We start from the raw sequence: 22,699 nt of genomic DNA, 5'->3' as shown, positions 1-22,699 counted from the left end.
CAGCATTGTAATTTCAAAGGAAATCTTGGTCTCTGATGGGATGAAATCAATGTAAGTAGTGAAACCAAGGTAATTACTTAGTTATATCTCCTCCTCCTGCTGCAACATCCATTGGCATCTCTTTTAGGGTTTCTGATCATGATTTGATGTTTTTCTCTAAAATCTATGCTCACACACCTGGATAATAAGCATAAAATTTAGTTGGAGATTCAATGATTGTGTAATTAAAACTGTGTATTATATAGACTTGTTTGATGACATAAGATGTTATACAAACTATACTATAAATACTTGATTTACATCCTTAAATATGTGTATATATATGTTTGTATATATACTTGATTTACATAATAACCATATTCACAACCTAAGTTCTTTGATCTTGAGAAATGGACCCATTTGTATTTTCTTAAATTAGGCTATTGGTTTTACTCAATTAGAACTGATTATATGTGTGTGTGTGTGTGGATAATTATGAGAATTAATTAACTCATAGCTAACTAGCATTTAATTTGATGTGAAAATAAACACCTGTAATTCCTAAATAATTAAGCATTTGATATATCATTTTTAAGTATATATATATATGAAATAGATCTAAGAAGATTATCTTTAGGAAAACAAAGAAAAACTTATCTTAAGATCGTCCCCTGCACACATTGGTTAATCTTTGTTGTGTTGTTTCTTCTTGTTGCCGAGGTCAGGTTCATGCCCCCCTCGTTTCTTGTAAGCCATCGAAGAGAGGCTTTTTCTCTTCCTTGATTAATAAAATTCCGGGCTAAGCCCTTTTCCTAAAAAAAATAAAATATTACTGAGTACAAGAGAAGTAGTTATGAACTACATTATTCGGACAAAACCATTTGATCTTGTCCTTGGTTGGTTGGCTTGATATCTCAGAAGAAAAGCATGTAATAAAAATAAAACACAGTAGTAAATAGGATATTATATATAGATCCTTGTTTTGAGCTTCATCACCTTAGGACATTATTTGTCTAACAAAGTAGGATTAAATTGAAGGAAAAAAGAGAGATAATAAAACCTATGTTTTTCTAACAAGATTTTCTTGACCATTTAATCAAAAAGCAATCAAGTTAGTGAACAATGAGGCAATTTATAATAATTATTCAGCTTGTTTCGTAATTTGTACTGTGTCATTTCATAATTCTCCATGTCGTTGTCAGTAAGTATAGCTTTATATACATGCTGGTGATCCTTTGGTAGCACTGTTTCGTCCTCCTTCAGGGGGAGATAGTCTCCACAATCTAGTGGATTTGTATTGGATTTTTTAATCTAATCAGGGTCAATGACCTTTTCTTAAAAAAAAAATATAGCTTTATATACATGCATATAAATATATATGAATATATGAATAGGAATATGCAGCTAGAGCCGTTCTGGTATAAGGGGCGAGGTATTGTAATGTAGCTGGAGAATCCGTCCACATATCCCACATGATACACATGAAATTTTATATGTATAATTTAACAACGGGGATAACTTGGGATACCAACTATTGTGATAATACACGGATGGATTTCTGGCGTTTTGGGTTTATTTGATGGGTTGCTGTACTTATTTATTTCAGTCTTTGGCTTGTCTTCTGTGGCTTGTGAAGGCATTCTATCGATAATATACCAGGATTTATAAAAAAAAAAAAATACACGGGATGGAAGTAGCTAACCCTGCTTAGGTTTATCTGCATAAAGCTCTATCTTGGTAGCATGGATAGGTGTAAATCATAATGCTGAGAATCAGATACTTTTCTCTGTTCGTTCTCTTGCTTTTGCATACTTTAACAGTGCAGGCGCGCACACACAGATGCACACGCGCCTGACTAGGCCAGGAGTCCAACAAGGGCATGAATTCTGGGGAAAGTAAAGTTGTTCCCAGCAACCCCTACCTCTTAATTACCTACCATGAATTCTGGACCACCCATCACATTCTATCTTCTGATTGGCTCGTGAAGAATAATAACGTCACACGGTCAAAAAGGCCACACAGATGCACACGTTGGCCTAGATCTCTGGATTCATCGAGGGCTAGGAATGATTGTTTGGTGCTGTGTGAATGTGAATGTGAAAGCTGATCGATGATGTCGTGGAGATGAAATGATGATAATTTCAGGCTGGTGTGTGTTGTTTTCACTGATTTGTGTCTGTATTTTGGGAGATTATTTTCTTTTGGTTTGTGGCAGACTCATCATCTCAGTGCTTTTGGAATTCAAGCTTCGACGTTTCGTGCCATTTGTGGATCAGATTTCGACCAAAAGAAATAACCCAATTCCAACGGATTCAAAGAAGTTGACCAGCTTTACATTTGACATTAATTTTCCTTAGCTCTTACAATGGGAGGGTCGACGTAGATGCCTGGTTGAGAGTTCGAACTAGATGAGGATATTTTTCTGGAATTTTCCTAATTCTTTGGACTTGCTCATTTTTGGGATGGGTTATGATCTCTATTTCTGTCGCATGAGTTTTAACTCAGTCTTACTTGTCGTCAATGTGGTACCGATTGTTCTAGCGACCCTATATAAGTTTACGCCCACTCAATCGTCTGAAAGACATGGTGGGATGGATGGTTCCTCGATAAAAAAAGAAAAAGAAATAGAGTAGATGTCTACATTCCGAAGAGGCCTAACAAGAGAGGAAACTGGTTCGGTTTGGCAAGTTTGAGGTCTGCGAAGGGGTAGATCTAACTCTTGAGGAGTTTGAGAGGTATTTGGATTGACACCTACAAGCTCAAAGCCCACCTGGGTATATAAGTATTAAGGCTGTCCAAAATAACCATGTTAAACCAAATTGATCGCTTGGTCGGTTATTGTCAATACATGTTATTGAAGATTTAGCGAAAAATTGACAAAACCCCTAATAATCTACAGACAAGTTGGTGAAATTTATGTAAAAAAGGGACCAAAATCAACCGTGGACACACTAATAAGTACGATAAAATGCCCAAAAAAGAGTCCATTCCAGAACCCTCCTGGCTTGTTGGAGCCCCAAAGCTAGTGGGAAAGAAATTAGAAGGGAAATTTTAGTCACACCTCGGTTTTTATTAAAGATACCCCGACATAAGTTGACTTCGTATATTTTGAGACTTAGGCTTAAAACACCCCATAATTTGAAGACGAATCTGAGAAGGGAAGTAACGCCTTTCTTGCTCGAGCATCGTCACCAAGGTAGAATAATGCCGATAAAGCGCTGACCATAAACCACGGATGGACGAATCGGTTCATAACCAGTATACAGCCTAAGAAGTTCTTTCTTTTCTCTGTCCTACTTCACTCTCTGAACCTCTCTTACAGAAGAGCGATCGAAGAAGAACCAACCATGGTAGAATCACCGTTTGAAAGAGAAGGCTGGGTTGGTGAACATGTAGGCAAAAGGACTTTTTAAGGAATCTGATTTTGTATAAATCTTCAATGAATATACAAAATCTGATTCCTAAATGGACCATTAATGGAGTACTCATAGAATCATAGAAACTTAATTCTCTCTCCTGTTTGTGTGCGTTTTCTCACATCTTCAGGACATCTTTACTTTCTCGGATTTTGATGGAATGAGAACATTCGATGACTCTTCTTGCTTTGTTAGCATAAATGGGTTTTTTGTCAGGTTTATTGTGCATTATGTGATTTGATTTCTTGATCGTTGCTCTAACATCAGATCTGTTCTGTTTTTAACTCCAGATGCATGTTGCCTCGTTTTTCTTTCTTTGAGAGTTGCTAACATTTTGATGTGTTCAATGTTCTTGATCCAATGAAGTGTTGATTCGGCAGATTTAGACAGTGATGCTCTGTTTTTTCGGCTCTGTTTTGGGTGTGAGGTGCATTTCTAAAATGTATGATATTTTATGTCCTTTTGGTGTCATTAATAAAATTATAAAAAATTTGAGTTGTTATTAATATCGGTTATCTTTGATAAAAACCGAGGTATCACTAAAACTCTTCAAATTAGAAACCTGACGATAAGTCACCCAATGGGAGCCGGGGCTATGTTAATGGGGTTTGTAACTTCTGGATACGAAAATTTGGGCTAAACCCATTTAATGCTGGTAGTGTTTACGGGCCTGATCACAACTGTAAGTCTGTAACAACCGACCCAGGCCCAACTATGCAAGATTGTGACCCGAATGTTGACCTAGGCCTAATAGAAAGCTTTTGTTATGTCAAAATCTGCCGAGAGCCGTCGATACAAATGTCCCATCCACATCCTACGAACCAAATCTTGAGATCCATAGTGATTAAAGGATTCTCTACAATCGACCTTTGTGGGTCCAAGAATCTGGACTGTTCATTATGCTATGTAGGTCCCACCTCCGGTTAGATCGCTTTAGTCACTCGTATTCGATGCGATCCTTGGCTTTGTTTCTCTTGTTCTGGCCGTGTTAAGGCTCCTTTCTACCGCCATCCCAATCCTCATCTGGAACCTCACGTTCCTGCATCTTCCATTTTCTCTGAAGGAACGTTGCCGCTCACCATAACAATCGCGGAGGTCTTCGTTCAATGCTTTAAGGTATGTATGATGATTCTGGATTCAAGTATGGATGTGTGTTTATCAGTCTCTGCCACTATCTCTTGATCTGCTTCTATCGGTAGTGTCGTTCTGGTGATTTCCTTTTTACGAGATCTGTTTATTGGTTCTGATTATATTTTCTGTTCCATTGATTGCTTAGTTGTTGTGTTATCGAATTTGTGCAACATCTGCGGAGTTTGCGCATGTACTGTTGAAGCTTCTTTGTGATCTGTTTTGAGTTATAAGAACAGATTCTACGGATGTTCAACTGCAATTCTTGTGATAAATTTCTCATAATTCCAATTAAACTAGGTGATGGAATTTCCGGTGCTATGGCTTGTTGAGAGTGAAAAAAAGAATCTGTATATCAATCTTAATTTGGTAGTCAGACAACTTATAGTTAGATTCTCACTGCGGTTGCAATACTTGCAAACATTTTGCAGCTTAGAAGTATATTCTCAGAGAACTCTTCATCAATCAGTATACTACTATTAGGGGAACAATTTAATCAAAGAAGAAGAAGAATCATATCAATGTCTTCTTTCTTCACTACATATAAGTAGAAGGATATGTCAGCTGATTTAATGATATAGGCAGTACAAGGATTTGTCATCTGTCATTCTGCCAGCGATATGAAATTGTATTTAATTAGCATTTTGTTCTTTCTAGTTTGGTGAATTTTTATCGCTTTTAGCCATCTAGCAGTCAGGATGGATTATGGATAGTGGCCCTCATGGTTTGAACTACCGCCAATTTCAGTTGGTTTAATGAACAATTTATTGTCATAACCTATGTGATGAAGAAGCTCAAATGCTTTTCTGATTAGTTAAGCATCCATGTAGTGCAATTTTTTATCCAGATTTCTTGCAAGTTTTCACATGGAGACCTATTATTCCTTGATGGAGTAATGAGACAAGTCCTTTATATAATGCCTTAACAACCATTACTTTAAGTTTCTTTTTCTCATAATCTAGTTTAAATGTTTTGTTCCATTTGTCTCTGTTGAGCATGATAGTAAAATCTGAATTCATTTATAATTTATACCAAATACTCTCCATGTGGAGGAAATATAAAAAAATTCACAAGGATGTGCGGGTAAACTTATCCCATTGCGGACTATATGATAGAAGTGAACTGTGAAAGAGATTTTATCTTGAAAGTAACTTTCAACATATTAATGGACACTGTTTTAGCTTTTCACCATGCAATTTTAAGTAACTTTTGTGTAATTTATAGTTTACATTTTTTATTTGCAGAAGGTATTAGTCAAGGGGAAGTATTGTTGGCTATCTTTTCACTTTTGCCCTGAAGTTTGTGTTTCCTTCTTTTTTTGACGCTATCATTGTCCTAGTTTATTGTCCTCCTTAAACTATGGACTACCTGTATCATTTAGTGCAAACGAATCGAGCCGCTATATCTGGTCTTAGTTCCACAATGTAAAATTTCGGCAATTAAGTGGATTAAATCCTTATCTTCATCTCATTCTGTCTCTGTGCCACAAATATTTTCAGTGTCATGCTATTTCTTATGTGAATTTTTTTTTTTTTTATGCAGATATAACCTTAAAGTTGAATGCAGTACAACACCTAACCACCACAAGTCTGCAACTCGAGATGCTTGCCTTTTCTTTGCTGATAATCTTGCAGTTATTGATCGTTGCAGCGATGATGTGTATATTTTGTTCACATGCGATGGAAGCACAGCCATGACGTCTTTGTTGGATGACACAGAAAAGAAGCTTATTGGCATAAAAAGCTTCCACGACAGAAAATCAGGGTAGCAGACATTGGGGGCTGTGCGTTTTTCTCCATCTGAAGCAGGCTTCCAATTGGAGAAGAGCAGGGAGCAATATATAAGGGATGTCGAGAGTTGAGAGATGTCTGAAATACATTAGTGATGGAAAAGGTTATGAACTGTGCCTTATAACTCAAGCGAGAAAGAGAATCAGGGAGATTGACTACTTAGGACTTTACCTTCACCTTAGAGAGAAAAATCCAGGACCAGATGCTGTCTGTCTGTACTTCTCTTTGGAAACCTATGCATTTGTTTTTCATCCCGTGAAAGGTTCCTGCTACTAGATAGAAATGGTACGCTAGAACGAAGCCCATCAAGGGTACCATAGCTCGTGGGTTAACACAGGAGGAAGATGAACTACTCAAACTGCATCTGCAGCATAGCCGCATAGGTAGTTTGAATATTCTCGACATTTTGCCGCATCAAAGGTACAAATGCATTTGTTGCCCATGACCTGATATTATGTGTTCCGGTGAAATTGTTATTTTCTTTATGACACGTCATTTGCTTTTCCTTTTATATTTTGTTAGCACTATGCTATCTTTTCAATCATCTATCAGCAAACTTAATGTTCATTCAATTTGTCAGACATTTTTCGTGATAATGCTTATTAGTTTGGGCGAGTCTGTAAATCATCGTTGTTGACACCTCATTTATATTTTCTATGGCGAGGAAGCGTTGTACATCTTGAGTTTGTAACAGAATGCACAATTCTATATAGTTTTGCTAACTCTTCCTCTCACTGTACAGTGAGAAGGATCAGGCTGAGAATCTAATGATTGTTGATCTACCAAGGAATGACCTTGGTGGTGTCTGTGAGCTTGGCACTGTGCATGTGCCGAATCTTATGGATGTGGAGTCATATGCAAATGTTCATACCATGGTCAGTACAATTCAAGGGAAGAAGCAACTAGATATGATTGCAGTTGATTGTGTCAGTGCTGTTTTCCCTGGCGGTTCAATGACTGGTGCCCCAAAGTTGAGATCAGTGGAAATTCTTGATTCTCTTGAAACTTGTTCTCCAGGTATCTATTCGGGTTCCATTGTTTTTTTCTCATACAACCAGACATTTGATCTAAACATTGTTATAAGAACAGTAGTTATACACGAGGGTGAAGCTCCAATAGGCGCAGGTGGTTCAATCGTTGCTCTATCAAATCCCGAAGAAGTGTATGACGAAATGATCTTAAAATCACGAGCTCCAGCGAAGGCTGTTACAGAATTTCTGCAGTAGTGAGGTTACATTCTGACTTACCTTTTACTGCTTAGGACTTGGGCATATTTTGCATATTTTCAAAAGGATGCAATTTGTTGTAGCATTAATTTATTTGGTGATTTTTTTTCCCAAGCAATAGAACACATGATTTTTTAAAGCACATGCCATGTGATTGCTTCAGTTTTGATTAATGTAATGCTATGTTAAGTCTGTAATTGTTGTGTAAGTCTGTAAGAGCAACATATAATAATGTCTTTGCCATTACTGGAGTTGAAGGTGTGTGTTTTTTTAATTGAAAAGTGGCCAATTTAATTGCAATGAAAGGCACAAGTTCATGAATGAGAGTAGAAAAAAATATAGGGTCAAAGTCAAATTGACTAAAATTGGGATGTAGTTGGAAAATAGTAGAGTGCAAATAAAGCTCCCTTCAAATGTGTCATGTGGGCCGACTCGGCAATGCCCACTGGGGCTAGTTGACGAGATGGGCTGGCCCGGTCAGGCCCGTGAACCTCAAATCATTAGGCCCAGAGCCCCAGCACTTGGGCTTTAGCATGTTGGGGCCCAAGGGCCCAGCCTTTTTTATAAATTATGCAGGCCCGCGAACATCAAATATGAGGCCCAGCTCCCCAGCCAGTGAAGAGGTGCTCACCAAACGGGCTGGGCCTGTCTTGGCTGACGGGCTTGAGGCCCGTTTGCCACTTCCACTCCTGGCATCGTTATCATGTAGGCCGGCTTAATCAGCAATAATATAGAACCCTAGATGGTTGTTTTATAGCCGTCAGGCTTCATCTTCCAATTTCTTTCACCAATATAGTACGAAACTAGTTGCATGCTCGCGCTTCGCGCAACACATAATTAATTTAAAAAATAAATATTTTTGATAATTTTTCGATACTTTATTACCCTAATGAATAACATAGCTTGAATTATAGAAAATGAAAATAATTATGAGATGAACAAATAACTACAATACATTTTTCTCAATATGTTAATAAATAATTTGCTAAGAATGAGCGAAAAATTTGATGCATAAAGAAAAAATATGCTCAGAGTTTAACAATTATTTTTTGCGTTGGTTTTTTGAACAAAGTTGTAAAATAACTAAAAAACATCTCATAAATTATAAATTCTATAGAAAATATAGCACACCTCCTTTATCTCCTAGTTTTTACATCTCATTTATTATTGCTTCTTATGTCTGCAAGCCACAATTTTTCATACTATGTCAATAAGCATATATAATATATAATTTGTTGTACTATGTATCTCACATTTGATTAAATTCTTCATTTGTATGATCATCCACTAAGGGATTATCTTATATGGGACCATTGGGATCATCCTCTATGAAATCTCCTAAGAATGCATCCTAAACTGAATCTTTTTCATCATCATTGGTTATTGTTTGACAATTATTCCATGATTTGTAGGGTCATATCGTTAGGAATTTTGTTGAAATTGTTCATTTTTCCCATGAAGTTTTTGTAGTGTGTCTTATAACTTTATTGTGATATTATATGTCTTTGTGTGTTATTTTATACCTATATTGTGAATATGTTTCATTTAAGCTTTTATCTTTTTGTTTTTATATGCAATTAATAGATGATAATTGATATGACTATTTGTTATATTATTAAATATCATTTTAAAATTATTTGTATATTATTAATTGTATGTGCTTGTGGGTCTTAAAGTTATTTAATATATTTAATTTTTTCTTTTGTTTTTTGTGTAGATTTTTTTAGAGGCATCCACGTGGCACCAAGGAGAAGCCTTTTGGATCCTCCATTATATATATATAGATTGATGATTTCCATCCCCTATATAATATATATTGTTCATATATATGCAAATATTACATGTTAGATTTTGAATCAATTGAAAACTATTAAACTAATTAAGAAATTTCCTTTATTAAACTTTGATTAAGGCTCTAAATAAAGAAATTAAATAAGAAGTTAGAGGTGAGATGCATGCATCATACTATAAAAGGCACAACACACCTCTTCACAAAGCATACCTTTCTCGGCTTTTTGGCTAAGATCAAGTGTAGTATCTGTTCGTATCAGTTTAATATCTGATACGTGAGTCATAAGCTCACATGATATTAAATTAATTTTTTAAAGGAGAAGGCTCATCACAATAGCTTGCTATTGGAGCCTTCAAGCGTCGCCCAAGTGTTGCACTATTGCTAGGGCCAGGCACAACCCCACCAAGTCTTAGTTGAAATAATTGAATTCTACTGGGAATAAATTCCTAACCTGTGATGATCAAGATTTCCTCAATGCCACATAAAAGGCAAAGTAACAGTCCAAAGGGCAAAAAACCAAACAAAATTCGAAGGGGAATTAGAAAAAAAAAATTGAAATTCTTGCTTGGAACATTTAATCATATGAACATTTTCAACTTAGAAGATCCCAAATCCTAATTGGAAATACAGATTAATATTCAGTTCTAAAAAAGTGTCTAAACCCCAATCAACCATATTTGGCCCACTCTATTCGTCATATTCGCATCGGACATGGTCGTAGCTTAGAACATGAGAGTATACCCACTTTGATAGAACCTTATCAATTAATACAATCTAATAATACTTGACAAGAAAATGAGGAAAAAGATAAGGTAAGACGAGGAACTTTGGTTATACTTCTGGTGTTGTTGCATCAACTATGTGATCAACACCTACCCAAATTTTTGTTCAACTAAGGAAGGACCCTAAAGAATAACAATTTGAGGGTAACACATTAAAAAATACAATATCCCAATACCCAAAAAGAATATGAAGATTCACACTTGGTACTTGTGGTTTTGACCTTTAAAAGTTTGAACACATATGGGATTTCCTTTTTCTATTTCTTGGAGCATTGGGGCTGTAGGAAGGTTGAGTGGACAACACAATGCCTGTCCTCTGGAGGGCAGAGTTTATGTCCCACTCAGGCCTTCAACCTTTTTAAAACTAATTGTCCTTTTCATTCAATTCCCTCCCCCCTTGCTCCTCTTTCCCATCTTTCATTGCAAAAGTAAAAAAGATTCTATATTACTCTTTTCTCCTAGTTTTTTTATTTATATTTTCAGTTTTCACCTGCAAAATTGAGCAACAGAGCTGCTGAGTAAGTTTCCAAGTATTTCCACTTTCTCTTCTTTATAAACAAATTACCCAACTGCTTTTTTTTTGTTTCTACAGTCTCTTAATAGGAATTCAAAGAATTAAAGTTAGTTCAAAAGTCTACAAATTTGACCCTACTACTACAACTATATCAGCAAAAGTTTATTTGAACACTCCTTCAGCAAACAGAAAAAATATTTAATGAAGAGAATTGCACACATCATATGATTAAATACTATTGTCTCAAGATAATCCCTAATCAGTAGAATATTGTAGATGTGAAGTTCCAAATATATTTGAATTATTCGTCCGCCTCAGAAAACCCATTAAATAGAATGAAGTTGTTGCTTATTTCTTATTGCGGCATTCAAAAGCCTTGCTTAACAAAGAGGAGAACAATTCTAGTAATTCACCAAACAAGAAGTAGAAAAACTGTCTGAAGGGTGAAGGAGACAGCATAAAGAACAACTAAAATCATGATGGATTCGTGAAAAACAAATTGCAGGACAAATTTAAATCATGAAATGCTGCAATCAAGTTATAAAAATTGCCCTAAAAGAAAATAAGGTATGATTTTCTTGGCTATGAAAAGCAAAAGATGGTCTTGAACTTTGCCTTCACAGTCAAACAAAATATGTTCACAATGATTTGTTTTACTGGATGACTAAAATGCCCTATCAAAAACCTTTTGTGGTTATTTATCCAAAAGAGCATACTATCCCCTATCTAAATTTCATTATTCAATGTCGGTGGGCCGACAACAATAGGGGTCTGTCTTTTCCCACGTCTATAAAACACAATAAGTTCCTTTAATCTCAAGTGTCTGTTAAAACAACATTATAAAAACCAAGTAGAACTACCGGTTGTTAGAAGAGTTTTTTTTTTCCTGAATCAACGAGAAAATGACAAGACAAACAAAACAAACAGGTGTACACTAGATGACAATTCCAATAACTTCTGTTTGGTAGTTTTTTTTTCCTTTCTATCAATAGATAGGGACTTTTCAAAGAATTGAATTTATAAAAAGAAAATCATTCCTATATTATATTAAGAGAGGTTGCATCTAATCATTTTCATTCAAACTGGGTCCAGTTAGACGCTTTCTTCAAACAGACAGGATTGTATTAATGTGATTCAATTGTGCATGGAAAAGAGGAGGCTTACCTTTTGCCTCTTGGGGTTGGTTTCAGGTATTTAACAAATCCAGTTTAGGAGGGCTTTGAGGTAGCTTGCTTGAAAGCGACAGTGGGAGCAATTCTGCAGCTCCTCCTCTGATGCTCCAGCACAAGTTCTCCAGCAAACCAATCAAGTTTTTCGAAATTGCTTTGCTCTCCAATCCTTTTGCCACCAAAGAGCACCGACTCCACATTCTTCTGCTTAAGCATTTCCTCAGCAGCTCCTATTAGCATCTTCACATTGCCAGGGCTAGGATCTGTTTCCACATTGTGTCCACACCTGCCCAAGCTCAAACCATTGGCCTACAAAACCAGAATTGATGGCAAAATTTAGGTCAAACCATTTGATCAGCGAGATAAAAATCAACGAATTATATGATTCTGACATTTCACTTTAGCCCCTGAAAATTGACAAGTTTCAGCAGCAGAAATAAATGTTGGGTTTGTTACACCAAAATAATCACACCCTCGGAAAATGTTTACAGTAGACATCAACACAGAACTAAATCTCAAGACTGAATCACATCAACACATAATTTATCAACTTGAAGAGAAAATGGAACAATAAATCAAGCAGGCACAAACCTAGTAGCCTAGATATGCCCTCAGCCCTTTCATTCACTTCTCGTGCAGTTGGGGCCAATTAAATCTAAATATGCGCACTGTAGGGCTAATCAATTTGAATAGGTTCATCAAAATGGTAGATTAAACAAACATTGGCGCATAGCTTTAAAGGAGCAGCCCAATTTTTGTCCCAATTATTTAGCAATATGAAATACACGGAAAAAGTGGTGGTGGCACACACTGAGTTGAACGCCGGTAACTCTATCTTTTTTATTCAAGAAGGAAAACTAGCAATTAGGATCACACTAGATTCTTTTTCTTTGGGTAGAGTGTCCACTTCGATCTACAAAATTGATTTGGCAACACATTATGTATTGCATTCAAACTAAAGGGTCCCCGCCCTGGTTGATGTAGCATTGTAGCTACCTAACGTTAATACAGTACAAAAACTGCAAAATCAGAACCACAACCTGGTACACTGACAGCACATGAAAGCATCCATAATAATAAAAGGTAAGCTAGTTATGGTACGAGTGTCTTTCATTCTTTGAACTAATATTTATGAACAAGAATTATGAGTGGCCTTTCTGGCCACCCATAATAACTAAGAGACCCCAACCTAACAAATCCGATACCTTGTCCTCCAGCCATTTTTAACTACTAATTGAAAAAGTAACAGGGCCAAAGAGATCCCCTTTCAATTAATAAAATCTGATAATTCATAGTTATTTGTGATTTTGAAAACTAAAAAAGTATGTTTTTGCGTGCATTGCATATAATTTTCGGAAAATATTATGGCAACAAATTTGGGAAAAATAGTGAATTCAGTATGAGCCTGTATTCCATGCCAAAAGAAACTAATGCTGAGAGAGAATACAGCAACTTTGTACCTAAATGGCATAAGGGACCATAAGCTTTGGATGAAATGCTAAAAGACGCAAAACAAACTGACATTCACCGAATTATAATTTGCATGCAACTAGAATATAAGGAACCAAAATGCATGGGTTGGCCAGCAAAACAGTGAGCAAGAGTACCATAATTGGGTGCAAACCAACACACACATGGCCCTCAGTGACTCTATTTGGACGCTTTAGAACTCCATGTTTCCCAGATATCTAAGTATAAATCCACAATTGGTCCCAACCAAAATTTAACAGATTCAATCGCATGAGCCAAAACTCACTCACACATAAACACAAACACAGAAGGCACAAAATATTCGCGTAACGTCTATATACGGTAAAAGACAAGCTCCTGAATGCATACCAGGCTGGCTAAAACTGTCTCGATTATGTAAAAAAGAAGAGAAGAATCACGCGCTACATACCTGAATACGCACGTAGTTACTGCTCCTACAATGACCGAACGCCATGGCCACCGCCTGGTCCACTGAGTCAGCGGAGCCATCACCAGATATTCGAGCAATTGGTCGAGCCCAGTCTTTGGCCTTCCAGTTCTTGACCTGTTCGTATTCAAAGCTAACCTCGACTAGCTGACCTGTTCCGAGAGACAGCACCAACAAGTCCTCAACTCCTCTCACAAATGGAAACTCCTGCTTGTTATGCAACACGTGAGTAATTGCGGCGGCGGTGGGGTTACCCATAGAAAGACCACCGTCAACCGCCACGCAACTTGTCCGTCCATCCACCGACCGCATCAAAGCCGGTTCGAACTGCCCCGGTTCGGCTGATGTCGCCCGGCAGACCTCCCAGAGGCGAAAGTCGAAACTGTCCGTTTCTAACGCGTCGGCTCGGGAGAACAAAAACGGCGCCGTACTCGATAGGTCGAAGCATGGGATTAATACCGGTTTCAACGTGTCCTTGAGAGTCAGACTGCGGCCCTTGTCAGTGAACGCTTCCTTCACCGCTTTCTCTAAACCGGCGGTGGACGACCTGGTCGAGCCGGTACCTTTTATAAGCCGCTTCAAGAAACCACCAGAACCGGAACGGTAAAATGCTTCCCCTGATCAGCCAGGAAACGCCACGTGTCATCTGCCTTGAAAATCGGGCGGTTATGATCTTTGGTGCCAAACAGCATCGACGTGAATATGCCGCCGATACCAGTCCCTGCTGCGACGTCAAAATAATCTGCGATTCTTGCGTCAGGATTACTGGACTTGGCCTTTAGAGCGTGTTCTAGGTATGCCAAAGCTTTCCCTGATAGAATCCCTCCCATACCGCCTCCATCGATGCTGAGTACGCAGATTTTCCCCCTCTGGTTCTTGATAGCCGAGACGCTGTTATCAACAACGACCGTTTCGGTCAGTTTTGATTCCGCCACCGGCAGAGGGATCTGTTTGGTCAACCAGAGCTTTTGATCGTCATAGCCGAAGAGAAACTTACTTTCAAGGATCGAAAAAATTTCGTAGCTCAACTTATCAGTGTCTATGCTCGACTCTTGCATTTCCAATGGAATTTGTGCAATATATCCGTTCATGCACCAGAGGAGGATATCACAATCTCCTCAATCCGGTTGTGCTCTGCTTCTTCTCAACGTAATCACACACGAATTTCACCTTGGCATTAACGCCAAAATCACGATTGTTTGATGGTTTAACTTTTAAGAAACACACGAAGCAACCGTGTAACCAGGACTCCCATTGAAAAGTCCGGTATCGGTTTTGTTGAACCTTAGAATCAATCAGTCTTTACAACGAAGACAGAAGAAAGAAAAGATCGAAACCCTCTCTGTGTCTTTGTACGCTTAAAGGAGGCAAGAACTCAGCAGCAGTTGTCAGAGTATATCTGTTTATACACCTTTCGAATTCCACAACAAAACCCTCTCTCTCTCTCTTGTTTCTCTCTCCTAAGTGGTCACGTTAACTACCACGGTAATGGTACAGTGCCATATTAACCCTGGTTCGTCCAGTTTTGGGTTTTAAGATCACCGACCGACGCCGAATTTGTTTCGACCTAACGGTTCTACACGCGGGGCCCAGGAGAACAACACCGTCGTCGGACTACCTAATACGTGCTGACGGGTATGGGTGGGTCAATTTTGGGTCAGTGACTCTGACTGACTACCTCGAACGAACTAAACCGAGTCTTTTGCCCGTTATGGGCTCCATGGACCTGAAACCCCATGGACTTGTTTGAGGTCCATGGACCTGAAACCCCATGGACTTGTTTGAGGTCCATTAGAGTTCCTTTGGGCTTTCTTATGAACCCAACTTTGTTTTCTTCCTCTAATGTGGCCCATTAGTTTGTTAATTGAGTCTTGAGCTGAACATTGGACTGTTGCACATAGCTTGGCCCAAATTTTGTCTGCAACTGCAAAGTCTGCATTGCAGAGTACAGACACGGAGACCAACAAGATTGAAGGTGCTGAGGTTGGAAGTTCGAAACTAACTGACTGAGATACTTTCCAGGAGTTTTCTGATTTCGTGGTCTTTGCAGTTTACTTTTGGGGGTTTCAGCCCACTTACTCAAACGGACTTTGGACCGATCTAGAGCAACTCTGTCATGGTGCAGGCTGTGATAGTGAAGCCCGAATTTAAAACTAACCCGGAGATCAACGTTAGACTCAGCCTTTGGATTCTAAGATACCGTATATTCTGATATGGTCCACTTCTAAGATATTTGAAGCACTTGGATTTATAGTCCATTCATTCCCTTCTCTCTCTAATGGAATCTCAATGCCTGTCAGCATCTTCTTTCCTGCATCCCAAAATCCAAACATACGCAGTAACAAATCCTGCTTGGAAAGTCCATCAGCAACATAGTGTATCAGTTTTCTTCAAATCCAGAATGTAAGATTTTATCTTTCGAAATTCCTGTTTTAATAATACATTTCAATGATACATGAACAATAGTTGAAGTATCAATTTGTTTTCTTCTAATTACAGCAGTTCCTACCATGTCTGTGCCTGTCAATGGATGCGAGAGGAAAAGTCTCCACCTTTTTCCCGGAAAACCTGTGTAACAAAGGCAAAGAGAGATCGCAGTCAAGTGACAGAGGAAGCTGTTGAGGAAGAAGAAAAGAAGGGAACTATTACTGGTGCTGTTGCTCTTATAATTGGTACCAGCATCGGTTCAGGAATTCTTGCTCTACCACAAAAAGCTTCTCCTGCTGTAACTCTCTTTCTAAGTACAGCAAAAATTCAGTTATTCATTACTCCAACTATTGGGTTTTCTTCAATTTCATTCAATAACTTCATTTTGTGCTTCAACATGAATTTGATAGTTGCAGCTAGGGTTTTAGGGATTTAAATGTTCTAAACCAAACTGGGATAGCCCAACCGTTATCGGCTTCAACCAAAGAAGTATATCTGCGGGGTTGCCATGGTTGGATCTCTAGTGGAATCTATCCCCGTTTGGTTTCATTTTGGGCCTTGGCCCAACTTAACTGTCGGCATGTTGTTCACGCGGCCTGTTCAGCCTGAGTTTAGGCCTAACTTGGATATTCGAAATGGGCAAGTTCGACATTGTCGTTCCCGATTATCAAAAAGCAAAAGGTTTAATGCATACCTTTCTTCTTTGTTGCAGGGTGTGCTTCCAAGTTCAATATCAATGATACTGTGCTGGGCTTTTCTTCTGATTGAAGCACTTCTGCTTATTGAAATCAATGTGGCTCTGCGAAAAAAGAGGGGGAAGGGAGAAGGAGGGGGTGAATTGGAAGTTATATCTATAAGGACTATGGCACAAGAGACACTAGGAGATTGGGATGGAACATTAGCAACTGTGACCTATGTCTTCTTGGGCTACACTTCTATGATTGCATATAGTTCTAAGTCTGGAGAGATTCTCTTCCATTTGATAAATCTTCCAGAGTCTGTCTCAAGCTGCTTCTTCACTGCTTTGTTCACAATACTCCTCTCTGTTGGAGGCACCAAAACTACTGATCAAGTCAACCAGTGGCTCACAGCTTCCATGATAGGCCTGCTAGTTGCAATTGAGATTCTAGCAGTTCAGTTTGGAGGGTGGTCGGGTTCGGTGGGAAGCGGCGACTGGGGAAAAGTTCCTGCCACCATTCCTGTGATCATCTTTTCTTTGGTATATCATGATATTGCACCTGGTAAATATCTGTCATGATATTCTGAAATTTTACTTAGAATTTCAGAGAGAGAGAAAAAAAGATACCTTGTGTTTTATGTATACTGTTACTCTTGCAGTTCTTTGTGCTTACTTGGGTGGTGACCTCAAGCGACTAAGAGCTTCTGTTTTGCTTGGTAGCCTTGTTCCTTTGTTTGCCTTGCTTGTCTGGAATGCCGTTTCACTTGGCCTTTCAGCGCAGGTAGATCAAGTTGTTGACCCTGTTCAATTGCTCATGAGGTAATTTCTCATCTTTAGATTCTTATGAGTTAAAATGTTATTAACAGAGCACGTTTATCTTATAGTGACTCTCAATATTGTCTCATCCACAATAACTATATCATTTGCAAATAACATGCTCAAATGTACCTCACATTTGATATGTCGTGTGAGTTAATCCATCACAATAACATATAAGAATGTGCTTAGTGTCGACCTTTGGTGCAAACCTATTATGATGGGAAACTTCTCCATTAGTCCTAACACTACCTACCTACAGCTCATTCCTCCATATATATCCTTGATCATAGTAACATAACTAATCGAGACTCCTCTCTTGCAATAAGATGAAAGATGAGAGTTGTTATTTTAGTTCTCCTTGGTGGTTCAGGGTGAAATGGAGCGGGATTTCATATATGGTAGAAGCCTTTTCACTTCTTGCAGTTGGAACATCACTACTTGGCACATTATTGGGTTTCTCTGAGTTCTTTAAGGAGCAACTTAAGAACCTCACATTGACTTCTCCCTCTTCACAGATTTTACAGGTACCAATGCATCATGTTGACAGTTGACACATACCACCATTAGGTTTTTTAAGGCAAACCATTAATACCATATTGGCACAATAACACCAAAACTGTACCAGGAACGAGATAAGCCATTTGAGCTGAAAAAATGGTGGGAAAGAAACAACATCACCTTCACAGCAATGGCAGCCATTGTCGCTCCAACACTGCTGGTTTCGATTAGTGTTCCAGATGCATTCTCAGCTGCCACAGACATAGCAGTAAGTTGAATTCAACCAGCACCTTATTACTGTTTTAGCCGGGCGGGCTATATGCCTAATACTAAACAACCTTTAGTCTTATGACTGATCATCAACGCTTGATGAACTAGGGAGGCTACTGCATGACAATGCTATATGGAGTTCTTCCCCCAGCAATGGCTTGGGCAAGTCATGGTACAGAGTATGAGGATACCAACCAGAACGTGTTATCAAGAGCAAAGCCTGCACTTTTTGGAGTGGGACTATTTGCATGTGGTATAGTTGCAGAACAAATTCTACAAGATGTCTTGGCATTGCAGTCCTAGCAAGGCTAAAGAAAGAGTCCATATTCAAATACTTGTTAATTCAATAGAAAATTCCATTATATTTGCCATTTCTTTCCTGATTTGTTTAGGAAGAAATTATTCTTACGAGCATTATTGAATAGTAACGTGTGAATGGTTCTGGTTTACTACTCCAGAAATCTATGAAGAGAAGCCTTGAATAGTTTTAGTTTCTTTAACACATGACAGAATACCCTTGAAGACATGCCAGAATACCAAAGTTGCAATCCTAATGATCTTTTAACTGGTTGTAGTTTTCTGTCAGAACTGGAATAGCACCAAATGAAACTAGTTAGATTCATCATCACCATCATTATCTCAAACGATGTAGGGGCAGGGTTGCACTTCGTTAGAACACTCCGCAAGATCTTATTAGTTATTACAATAAAACTGAACTAGAATTAGACAGACTGGTTATAGAGGTGAGAAAAATGCAATTCCAAAATGTCTTGATAATAGTCCTGAATTCCTGATTAGCTAGTTCCAGACACCCTTTTGGTTGACTATACTACCGGAACCAGAAAAACCCCTTTCTTATCCCATGACCTTTAGGGACAGTTTATAGCAATAGATGATGGAGCACTCATATTTTTTTTTAGTACAACACAGGGCACCAAAGTAAGGCAACTTTCCTTAGCTTTTATTCACAAATTAAAAGATACAGCAATTTTTATACAAAAAATTAAACTATGTACATCAATAGAAAAAACAGAAAGCATAAGAAATTTTCAAATAATTAAACATTGTTACCACGAGGATTGATTGACTAACCGAATCAACCTTCCCAAGATTGCATCAGTTGTCTTCTTGATCAACACAAGCTGAAAAAAAAAAGAAGGGAAATTGGACATCAAGTAATTCTTAACCCGTAGCATGCAACAGATAAGTGGAAGCTCTGTATCATTTGGAAACACTCTATGGTTCTCAATATAAACTAAAACCCATAAAGTATTTTAAATTAATCCATCAAAATCTAAAGAACAACTTGAGGTGATAGGTTATCCCTCTGAAGTTAAAAACACCTATCATAACAAACTGCTGTTGGAGATCATCGGCAATAATCAAGATGACATAATTGGCAAGCTTACACTAGCTCTCAGAGCTCCAAAACAGACTTAATGATATGAGAAATTTCCATATCATAATGTCAAGCTAAGAAACACTTGAAATTCCATGAGAAACAGACTTTGTTAATCCAGTAAAAAGAACTTAATGTTATAATTTGTAGAATTTGAGAGGGATGAGAAGAAGAAAGTGAGAAGTAGAATAACTTAATGTTATAATTTGAAGAATTTGAACAGTATGAGAAGAAGTAGGGGAGCGAGGTTTGACCTAATCCCCTTGAGGTATTGTCCACGCTCAGGCCTAAGAGCCGCGTGGCTTTGTCCGCGCCTCAAATGTTTGAGGTTGGCTAACAATAACATTTATAAAACATACTGTTGGCTTACACCAAACCAATGTAGGACTTTTTACAAGTCTTAACACATAACACTACAAACATAAGCAACAATAGTATCAATAAATATTCAAAGCTTCAAACTAAGACAAGAAATAAAATGAATACAATCCCAAAAACAGTTTAAAGAAAATAGTACAATTAAAATTTCACTAAATTGAAAGATATTAAAAATGCTGATTCAACAAACACACAAAATCTGTCAGTTGAAAAATCATCAAACAGATGAAATTCAATCTTGAAGAAAATCACAAATCAAACCTTCATTGATACAGAATATCATCCCATACGTTTGATTCAAGAAATTCATCAACAAATTCAAACAAAAAAAAAATCCCCAATCACATGTAAACCAAAACCTAACCTGTCCAATTAAGAAAAGGAAAAGCATGAGTTACCTCCACAGCAGAAACAACAGTAACAGCACGATAGAACCATGAAGATTTCCTTGCAAACATCAGCAGCTGTTACAAAAGCAGCCTTTGAAGTGCCTGCCACCGCAACCTCGCCATTAACGACGCCGTTTGCTTCGTTATCTAACAGCCTCTGCTGGTTTCTTGGAGATTGAGACTGCTTCTCGATATTCATCCTGTGAAGATTCCATTCCAGTTTCTTCAAATAAGCGATCTTGAACGAATCCCGTATCCTCACTGAAGGCCATAGATGCATCTCTTACTTACTACTCGTGAGGGTTCAAAGCGATGTTACGATGGTGGTAGATCGCCCCGACGAACTGCCGTTAGTCCACAAGTACGTCAAAGTAAATTCTCCGGCCGTAATGGACCGAAGAAGCTAAAAAGGCCCGATACAAACAAATCCACATTTACCAGGTGTGGGCCAAGTCCAAATTAAAATGGGCCTAAAACTTTTCAACACTATTTAGGCCCAAAGATTCGGCCTGTTAGCCATTATGGGCTCAAACTTGATTCCTTTTGTTGAAATGGGTTGCTTTTAAAGGATGCTTTGCTTGCTGGTATCTTGGAAATCTTTATATCAGATTCTTAATGTCCTATATTAAATTATGTGTAATATATTATGAAAAAAAAAATTTGAAAAATCATTATATATGCCTTGCATCACATTTTTTACTCCTTCATTGGACTATTACCCGAATTTAGTCTCATATCGGATATTCAAATGATAAATTTGTACAATATCATTCTCGATTACGAAAAAAAAGTCTCTCTTCAGTACGGTCTAGTGGTTAAGAGGCCGTTTGTTCTGAATAAAATGAAAGAGAAGTGAAATCATAACAAAAGGACTCTATTTATGTTTAATTAGTACAGTAATAAACTCTTTTACCCTTTGTTGACTAGTGTGGCTCTATATGACTATATCTTCCAAACCCATAGGTAGAGAAAATGAAGACATATATACATATGAAATGAAACCCAGATTAAAGGAAACCCATATGGAGAAACGAAGGAATTATAGGCCCTAAGTAGTTGCTCCATGCACATCACAGATCACACAATGATGCTCAAAGCATACAGGTTGGACGAACCATACTCAAACTCAAGTGAAGAGAATGATCTTGGTGGAAACTGAGAAGTGGAGACATGTGAAGAAGTATGAAGCCAGCTGGGGACTAAGAAAAACTTATAACAAGAGAGGAACATGAAGATTAGAGAGGTGATTGGCACCATAATTGTAATTTGAAGAGAGCTTGATGGGTATATTTGAATGTGTTTCACTTGGTCTAATACCATATAATTTATAAGATGAGTGAGTATGTATGGTGGTTGCTTCTAAGTTTCAAACACCCAAGTGTCTCATCATCAATTGCTTCCCTTAGTGGGGAAGGAAAATTCATGATTTTTTTCCAAAGGCAACCCCTGCTAGGAAGGCCATTATTATTCGTTGTTGCTTTTTTGAAAGTAATGAAAAGGAATAATGATAACAGTAATGCATGATGAACACACGGGAGAGTTTAAGTGGCAAACCAAGACATTTTTTTCTCCTTTCATAGTCAGGTCAGGGGAGGGGAGACCATAACCCATGACCAAGACCCAGGCAGGCTCATGTGGTTCTTATGGTAGAAGGCCTAACCGATTAGGCTTAAGACTTAATTCTTGGTCAACAATCGATGTTTTTTTTGTGTCATTTATTCCAAATATTGATATGCTCACAAATGATTTCGTATGACATTATGAATCATGTGAGATTCTCGATTTCATGTGAATCATGTGTATCTAACTCAGCATTTGGGATAGCTTGAATAAAAAAAATACTGAAATCTTTAACATTTTTGATCCTTGACAAATCGAGCCATGATACTCATGGGCAGAGCTACAGAGGGACAAGGGGGCCCAGGCCCCCTTGGATTTTGAAAAAAAAAATTAGTAGATATATATATTAGCGTACATACTAAATATAAAAGGCATGTTGGCCTGATGTTGGTCCCGTGTTCAACTCCTTTTACGTCATGAAGCTTATTCATTTTTTTGTTCTTATTCTGCCTATTTTAAATGATTATTTCTTATTAAATTTATTCGTCTAAAATTAAATCAAATCA

The 22,699-nt window shown here is 37.8% G+C and overlaps 3 protein-coding genes and 1 non-coding gene across 5 annotated transcripts; 3 read left to right on the top strand and 1 right to left on the bottom strand.

The window, feature by feature from the left end:
* Positions 1–6,370: 6,370 nt before the first annotated feature.
* Positions 6,371–8,236, top strand: LOC119981248 (aminodeoxychorismate synthase, chloroplastic-like). Its single transcript, XM_038824303.1, has 3 exons — positions 6,371–6,520; positions 6,594–6,733; positions 7,056–8,236. The coding sequence occupies exons 1-3, from the start codon at positions 6,371–6,373 to the stop codon at positions 7,537–7,539; spliced, it is 774 nt and encodes a 257-aa protein (XP_038680231.1). The 3' UTR covers positions 7,540–8,236.
* Positions 8,237–9,537: 1,301 nt separating this feature from the next.
* Positions 9,538–9,733, top strand: LOC119981558. The gene has a single exon (XR_005464170.1). It is a non-coding gene; the product is annotated as a U2 spliceosomal RNA (small nuclear RNA).
* Positions 9,734–10,906: 1,173 nt separating this feature from the next.
* On the bottom strand, positions 10,907–15,325 carry LOC119981046 (patatin-like protein 6). The gene is given in 3 exon segments (XM_038824006.1): positions 10,907–12,105; positions 13,697–14,325; positions 14,328–15,325. Coding segments are annotated over 3 exon segments (1,377 nt in total). The 5' UTR covers positions 14,806–15,325; the 3' UTR covers positions 10,907–11,835.
* Positions 15,326–15,721: 396 nt separating this feature from the next.
* LOC119981045 (tyrosine-specific transport protein-like) lies at positions 15,722–18,891 on the top strand. Of its 2 annotated transcripts, none has more exons than XM_038824005.1 (7): positions 15,722–16,117; positions 16,217–16,439; positions 16,854–17,382; positions 17,480–17,639; positions 18,010–18,163; positions 18,265–18,405; positions 18,516–18,891. In XM_038824005.1, the coding sequence occupies exons 1-7, from the start codon at positions 15,993–15,995 to the stop codon at positions 18,708–18,710; spliced, it is 1,527 nt and encodes a 508-aa protein (XP_038679933.1). In that variant the 5' UTR covers positions 15,722–15,992; the 3' UTR covers positions 18,711–18,891. The 2 variants fall into 2 exon arrangements, with proteins under 2 accessions (XP_038679933.1, XP_038679932.1); XM_038824004.1 differs by having other exon boundaries at positions 15,724–16,117; positions 16,214–16,439.
* Positions 18,892–22,699: the final 3,808 nt, after the last annotated feature.

Source organism: Tripterygium wilfordii, chromosome 16 (assembly GCF_013401445.1).
Source record: "Tripterygium wilfordii isolate XIE 37 chromosome 16, ASM1340144v1, whole genome shotgun sequence".
Classification (NCBI taxonomy): domain Eukaryota; kingdom Viridiplantae; phylum Streptophyta; class Magnoliopsida; order Celastrales; family Celastraceae; genus Tripterygium; species Tripterygium wilfordii.
The sequence above is the reverse complement of the archived record's forward strand: the minus strand, read 5'-3'. Positions and strand labels throughout refer to the sequence as shown.

Coding starts and splice junctions, on each gene's coding strand:
- LOC119981248 (XM_038824303.1), top strand. CDS start 6,371: ATGTCGAGAGTTGAGAGATGTCTGAAATACATTAGTGATGGAAAAGGT. Junction 6,521..6,593: donor AAAATCCAGGACCAGATGCT/GTCTGTCTGTAC, acceptor GCTACTAGATAG/AAATGGTACGCTAGAACGAA. Junction 6,734..7,055: donor GACATTTTGCCGCATCAAAG/GTACAAATGCAT, acceptor CTCACTGTACAG/TGAGAAGGATCAGGCTGAGA.
- LOC119981045 (XM_038824004.1), top strand. CDS start 15,993: ATGGAATCTCAATGCCTGTCAGCATCTTCTTTCCTGCATCCCAAAATC. Junction 16,440..16,853: donor CACAAAAAGCTTCTCCTGCT/GTAACTCTCTTT, acceptor TCTTTGTTGCAG/GGTGTGCTTCCAAGTTCAAT. Junction 18,406..18,515: donor CAGCTGCCACAGACATAGCA/GTAAGTTGAATT, acceptor TTGATGAACTAG/GGAGGCTACTGCATGACAAT.